The 7,326-nt window shown below is 42.8% G+C and overlaps 1 protein-coding gene across 1 annotated transcript in view; it reads left to right on the top strand.

Annotated features, from left to right (window-relative positions):
- The first annotated feature begins 6,246 nt into the window (after positions 1 to 6,246).
- LOC122937764 (C-type lectin domain family 10 member A-like) overlaps positions 6,247 to 7,326 on the top strand; it is a 57,542-nt gene continuing 56,462 nt past the window's right edge. The window contains exon 1 of the mRNA XM_044292797.1: positions 6,247 to 6,318. Coding sequence (XP_044148732.1) covers positions 6,249 to 6,318 — 70 coding nt within the window. The 5' untranslated portion in view covers positions 6,247 to 6,248. The remainder of the gene's footprint in view (positions 6,319 to 7,326) is intronic.

Here is a 7,326-nt window from a genome sequence, read left to right as displayed (position 1 = left end):
GAGGAAAGGATACATTATAGTCTCTTTTGTATCTTGAGCCCTGTTGCGCCCATTTCTCTTGTAGGCCGTATGGCAGTTTAGACACCACTGGGTTGACACCATGAGCGGTGTCTAGGAAGCTTAGTCCAGGTAGACGTGGGTCAGTCTTTGCCAACTCTAGCTCTATGATCGTGGAGCTTGCGGTAGTCTTTGTTCCCTATTCTTGGGAAGTTTTGTAGTCTCTTCAATAGAGCGCTTTCTATGGCTTCAGAGCTACCATAGGCTTGCTCAAGTCTTGCTCATGCAGCAACAAGACCTGCATCTGGGTGATCAACATGTACTGTTCTGAGTCCTTTAACATGACCTGCAGATTCTGGTCCCAGCCACTTTATGAGCAAATCAAATTCTTCCTTAGCAGTAAGGTTAAGTTTGGCAATAGTAGCCTTGAAGGTTGATCTCCAGGCCCTGTAGCTCTCTGGACATTCGTCAAACCTTGAGACCATGTCTGGTCTCTCACTCCTTGTCCTAGTAACTTGTGGATCCCCTTGGGTGTGAAAGTTCTCTGGTGATGTAGGGTGAGGTTTACCAGGGTAAAATGATGGGGAAAAAAAGAGGGGAGTGAGCACTCACAACACTTGGACCATGGGATACACAATAAATTTATTAGAGTAGGACCTGCTGTGTCCAATAGGTAAAATACATAACATATACTAAAATACAAATAGCATAAAATAACAAATTGGTACCAAAAAAATACCCTATTGATGGGGTGAATCACTTAATGGCACGTCCTGCACACAAATGTTGCTTATAGGCACATAACATTCATGGTGCCACCATCCACAGTTCAATATTTGATTTCCAGGGATTGCTGTGGATAGTAACAGTTCACAATTCAACTGGAGATGTCCCAAAAAATGTCTGTGGTAGACCTCTTCAAGTGCTAATTTAATAGCTTGCTTGATAGTGCATGTAAAATTCCAGTGTTGTAACACGATAGATACCTCCAATAGTTCTCCTCATACAGCTATAAATATAACCGCCTCAACCGGTAAGTTTATATCGCCACTATTCCAGATAGTGATACAGGTTCCTACCTGAGTCCCGACACTGCGTCCCGCTGCTGTGTCAGCCGGCCAGTCCTTCCACGAGGTGCGTGAGCTGTCGATTACTTCGGCGTCCTGTCACGCACGTCTCAGCTGGATGACGTCACGCTTGCTGGACTGAATAGACAGGACTGGTGCCTTGGTAGTAGCGTATGTTGCTGTATGATAATGCAGTGGTTCAAGGTTTTATTGTCGCATGGCCATGCGATTTTTCAGTAGAGGTTCCGCAGGTTAAGTGGGCGCTTCCTCCTATCACCAGACGCGTTTCAGGGTGTCTGCACCCCTTCCTCAGTGGTTGAAGCGCTCAACAACCCACTCCACCTTTTATAGCGCATTTGGTATTCCGGAAATCCTGGATTCTGGATCATTTGGATACTAGACTTCCATTGTGATTTAAGTGCGATTTTAATACAGTATGATTGCAGTTTTTATGCGTTTTTCATAATTATGCAACTAGCATATTGCAAAATTGTGCCAAATTGGGTATACAAATATAACATCACATCTTAATAAACAATATACGAATAAAAAATATATACGAATAAAAGACATGGAATTTACATTGTAAAAATATAAATAAATAAATATATGTTAAAATGAGCTGAGAGAACCTTATCCTTACTGGGAGACATTACAGAAGTAGAGATATAAAAATAAATATATGAACATATACATATATATATGAAGAGGAGCTGGGATTGTACCAACAATACATAATGGGGTTCAGAGGTTTAAGGAGCGGTGATCCCCACTCCGAGGGGGGGTCCCAGGGTCGATAAACGGCCAACCTGGGACCACCGCCCTACAGGAAACCGAAGATCTCCAGGTCCAAATTTAGGCCTGCTGGAAGTAAACAGCCAAATTCATAAATGTGTTTGGATTCGGCTCTGGACATCCTCTTGATAAAATCACCCCCTCTCCAGTGTTTATTGATTTTTTCCAACGCCACAAAAAATAATTTGGACGGATCCCTATTGTGTACTTCATCATAATGTTTAGAGAGTGAATGTTTTGCATATCCCTTTTTAATATTTGAGACGTGTTCACTGATTCTGGTTTTCAATAGCCTTTTTGTCCTGCCAATGTATTGGCGTTTGCATGGGCATTGTATCAAATAAATGACTCCAGATGAATTACATGTAAGGCAGTCATTAATATCCCAAGTGAACGAGTTATGAGCTGAATGTATTGTAGTTATCTTCCTTTCTTGCAGGCTCATTTTACACCCCATACAACGCCCACATTTGAAGAACTACTTTAGATTTCTCTTATTGATGGGGCTACTTTAAGTTTCAAGCTGGGGGCCTTTGTATATACTATTTTGGGTATATTCGGCAGTTGTGAGCCGATTGCCTTGTCACTTAATATATGATACCAGTGTTTTAATATAATGTTTTTAATTTTTTTATAATTGCTATTGAAAGGCAGAATCATTTTAATGTCCATTTTGGACTCTTCCGATGTCTCAACTGTCTTTTTGTCATCAAAAAAGGACTTTCTTTCAAGTTCTCTCACTCTGGTTAATGATTCTATTAAAACAGGAGGTTGAATTCATCTTGGGCACAGAGGGAAGATTGCCCACCTTCTACTGTTTGCCCAAGGTGCACAAGAGTCTGACGGATCCTCCGGGACACCCTATAGTGTCCAGGATAGGATCCATTACCTCCAATTTATCCATATATATAGATACCCAGCTCCAACCCTTGGTGAAAAATACTAGATCCTATTTGAGGGACACTGCACAAATTATCCGGATCCTAGAAGGTCTGGTCATTGAACCAGGTTGGATTATAGGGACTTTAGACATCCAGTCCTTATACACAGTTATAGACCACCAACAAGGAATGGAGGCGGTCAAACAACAATTAAGAAAAAGTGGTACATTTGAAGACCCCCAAATCCAATTAATACTGGAAGGGATCCAGTATATTTTACAACACAATTATTTTTATTTTGAAGGGGAGCATTTTTTGCAGAAATGTGGCACCGCCATGAGAACCAGATTTGCCCCAAGTTACGCCAACTTGTTTTTGGCGGAATGGGAATCAACTACTATCGAGCCCAGACTTGGGGCCGATCTGGTCCTATGGAGGCGCTACATCGACAATGTAATACTTATTTGGAGGAAGGGGGAGTCCAAACTGTTGGAATTTCTGGAAGAGATTAATAGCAACAAACTAAATCTAGTGTTTACATCTAACATCAAGGAAGAAACAGAATTCCTGGACTTACTAATAAAAAAAGAGGATGATCGCTATTCTTGCAGTACCTACCAAAAACCGACTGCTAAGAACGGCTTTATCCTCTTTAACAGTTGCCACCTACCAAGGTGGCTACTGAATGTCCCCCTAGGACAATTTCGTAGGATTAAAAGGAATTGCACAGAACCAGATAAATTCGAAGAAGAGGCAGCGAAAATAAAATTCCAATTTTTTGAGAAAAAATATCCAGTCACTGTTTTGGACGAATCTCCAGTTGAATTGTAAACTGTTACTAACCACAGCAATCCCTGGAAATCAAATATTGAACTGTGGATGGTGGCACCATGAATGTTATGTGCCTATAAGCAACATTTGTGTGCAGGACGTGCCATTAAGTGATTCACCCCACCAATAGGGTATGTTTTTGGTACCAATTTGTTATTTTATGCTATTTGTATTTTAGTATATGTTATGTATTTTACCTATTGGACACAGCAGGTCCTACTCTAATAAATTTATTGTGTATCCCATGGCCCAAGTGTTGTGAGTGCTCACTTCCCTCTTTTTTTTTTCCATATACCTCTATTTTGGGTTGGGCACCCAAGTTGTGAGCTAACAGCACCCATCATAGGCCACTAGGTGAGAAACAACCCCCCATTTTGATTCAATTTTTGTCACAGGGTAAAATGATGTTGCATGAGCGTTTAACTGTGGTGTAGTCTCTAAGGCTTGTGCTGGCTTCGGTTTGAGCTGCGGCCTATCAGTGGAAGTCACCTTGTTGTTGACGTGAGTTGATCCGGTTTGCTGCATAGATGTACTTGCGTTGTAGACTTGAAGAGGCTCAGACATATAGAGCTGAGAGGTCTCTGCTTTGGGAGTCAGAACAGTGTTGTTAGTAGGAGGTACAGGAGATGACTCTGTATCTTTGCAGATGTTATGCTTTAGAACGTATTCACTGGTGCGTTCAGATGGATCTACCAGTTCTGCTGGGATAAGGCAGTCTGAATTAGTACTTTGTCCCATTGGTTGTTCAAGGAATTTCAGCCTTGCTATGGAAGCTGCTTCCTCCCTTTCCATTTGCAGAATCTTTATTTGTGAATCTGCCTCTGCTTGGAAAGCTTTGCTTTGAGCTTCCATCTTGGCTTGATGAGCTGCCATCTCTGCTTGTTGAGCTGCCCTTTGAGCTTCCATCTCTGCTTGTTGAGCTGCCCTTTGAGCTTCCATCTCTGCTTGACGAGCTGTCATCTCTGCTTGACGAGCTGCCATCTCTGCTTGTTGAGCTGCCGTTTGAGCTTCCATCCCTGCTTGTTTTCTGGTAAAGGAGCTTTGCGCCTTTTTTGATTCATCATGCATGCATCAGCACCGGCCTCTATTAACTTGTCGCTTAATGTTGACCTTCCGGAACGAGAGGATGATCTGGAAGAAAGTGCAGTGCACTTGGTTGAGGTGCATCTGTGAGATCTGGTCTCCTGCAGTTGAGTTATGCCGAGTTCTGCCTTAAGCTTAGCATTTTGCACTGCGAGATCCCTTTGTTGGTTCAGTGCATCAGTCCTAGTCAGTTCTGCTGAGGAATCCTCTCTATTAGAGTCCTGAAAGAAGGCTGAGTATTTTGCAGACAACTGCTGGTAGCGTACATACACAGCAAATAGGTGATTTATAGAGTATTATTTCGGCTGGTTGATCATTAGAGTGTGACAAAACTGACATGCGGTGTGAGGTTCTGTCCTAGAGGTTTGAGAGATTACTGGAGAACTCATCTCTAGTGGCTTCATAGTTTTCTGTGAGTTTCTGTGTTGGTTTTATTGTACGTTTGGGTCTTACACTCTGTTTGGTAATATCTGCAGAATCTGCTCCCTGTACATCTGTTGGTTTAGAGGCATGATGTATGTGTGTTGGTTCAGCCATAAAAGAGTGTTCAGAGCCTTCTCTAGACATGTTTTACGGTTTTGCGAAAAGTTGTACTGTCTCTTTAAGAAGACAAACAGCAGCTTAGACAGGAGGGGTAACACAGTGCAATGTAGAGAAACAGTTTTCAGCATTCACTTGAAGTGCAGTAAGCTTGTGCGACCATGTGCTTTCACAAGATGGCAGATGGCACTGAGCTTGATTGCAGATTAGGCACACACATATACATAGCAGGCTGTAGGAATTCTATTCATCTTTTGACTATTCTGAATCAGATTGTTGTAATAGCAATTTATCCCTAGTAAGACCTCTATGCCTGGCCTGTATAAGCAGATATAATCACTGCGGACAATCCATATCAGATAGCTTGAACTCACCAACACCGAGTTTATCCGTGTAAGTTGCTTTTTTCTGTAAGCCAGATAACAGAGTACAGCAGAACAGATGGATTCTGGTATTGTGCGGTCAAAAGATTATGCTTTTGTAAGCTTACATGAGAATACATGTGTATCTGTTCGAAACCTGGAGCAGTATGGAGAAACAGGAAGTGAGGTACACAGAAGAAGGGTGGAGCAATGAAATGAATAACAGATATGACGAACCAGAAAAACAAGTGCATTACCAAGAACGGGCACTAGATGGGAGCATATGACCAAATATAGAATATCATATGAATTAAACTATATAGATTTTAACTGCGTAGCAGCACACGCGCCCAACACTAGAGATAACACCTTGTAAAATTTCTTTCTTTCTTTTCTTGCTCTTGTTATAACGTACAGTGTAATGATATTATAGTCACTGTCTCGGATGATGTCCAGGTCGGGGTCTGACATATCTCTCGTGTTTCCTGCAGCGTCTCTCTCTTTTCTTGCTCTCATTATAACGTACAGTGTAATGATATTATAGTCACTGTCTCGGATGATTCTCCAGGTCGGGGTCTGACATGTCTCTCGTGTTTCCTGCAGCGTCTTTTACTTTATCTTTTCGCTCTTGTTATAGTCTTCACTGTATCAATGTCATTTTCCTTCCTCTTTTGGTGGAGAACAGGACAGACATGGCTGAGGCTGTCACTTACGCCGACCTGAGATTCGCTGAGATTCTGCAGAGGGAGAGAAAACCGCCCGGTAATGCCTTATCTGTCCGTGTCTTCTGGGACTTGTCTGATGAGGAGATTGGGGGAGATTTCTGTGATTTACTGGACAGGAGGTGTTTATGGCGCAGGAATATAAGAGGGAGAGGTTCAGTATGCGGAGGGCTTGTTACAGTGTATCAGGGCATAGATTTGTGCTTCTGCTTGTACACTGTAGCAAACCTATCAGCTCTGAACTCTGTGTACATGTAGCTAAATGGCTGTATTCACAGAAGACAGAATACTCAGTGAGTGTATGTATCCTGGTGCCTGGAGGCTGATGCTGGATCTTCTGTTTCCCCTGCCATAACCACCCAGGATGCAGACACCCGAGCCTTCTGCCCCATTATATCATCTTGCTGGTCCTCCACACCACCACAGGCTAGATACCGAGATGGAAACATACACAACACAGGATTACAAACCCCCCAATTATCCACCCTTATAAATGTCTCTTGCTATCAGTCTTAGGTGCTGGGGTATGTGATGTACTACAGGGGCGGACATACTGACTGTGCAGCTGGTTCAGCTGCACTGGGGCCCAGAGAGGGAGGGGGCCCATCCCAGTGCCAGCTGAGGTGTTTCTTCACTCCCTTCCTCTGCCAACAGGATCACCTTGGGGTGGAGTGCGGGGTGGGGCGTGATTAAGACTTTCTGTGAATCTGTTGAACGTTTTGCCTATACTCCATAGCTGAAGGACCTGTGATGACATCATAGTCATTTGATCTTATCAAATGGTAGGACCTGTGATGAGGTCACCATCATGTGACCGGTGCAGAAGTGGAGACCTGTGATGCCATGGAATGAATGTGAGAGAAATGCTGGGAAATGTGGTTCTCCCCTAATAAACCTCCTCCCTTCTTAGTGGGAGGAAATATGTTATTTAACTGGGACTGTATGTTAGAGGGACTGAAGGGAGGAGAGGGGTGTTATTTACATGGGACTGTATGTTATAGAAGACTAAGAAATATATGTTTTTTTTACATGGGACTGTATGTTATAG

Source organism: Bufo gargarizans, chromosome 1 (genome assembly GCF_014858855.1).
Source record: "Bufo gargarizans isolate SCDJY-AF-19 chromosome 1, ASM1485885v1, whole genome shotgun sequence".
Lineage (NCBI taxonomy): Eukaryota > Metazoa > Chordata > Amphibia > Anura > Bufonidae > Bufo > Bufo gargarizans.
The sequence above is the reverse complement of the archived record's forward strand: the minus strand, read 5'-3'. Positions and strand labels throughout refer to the sequence as shown.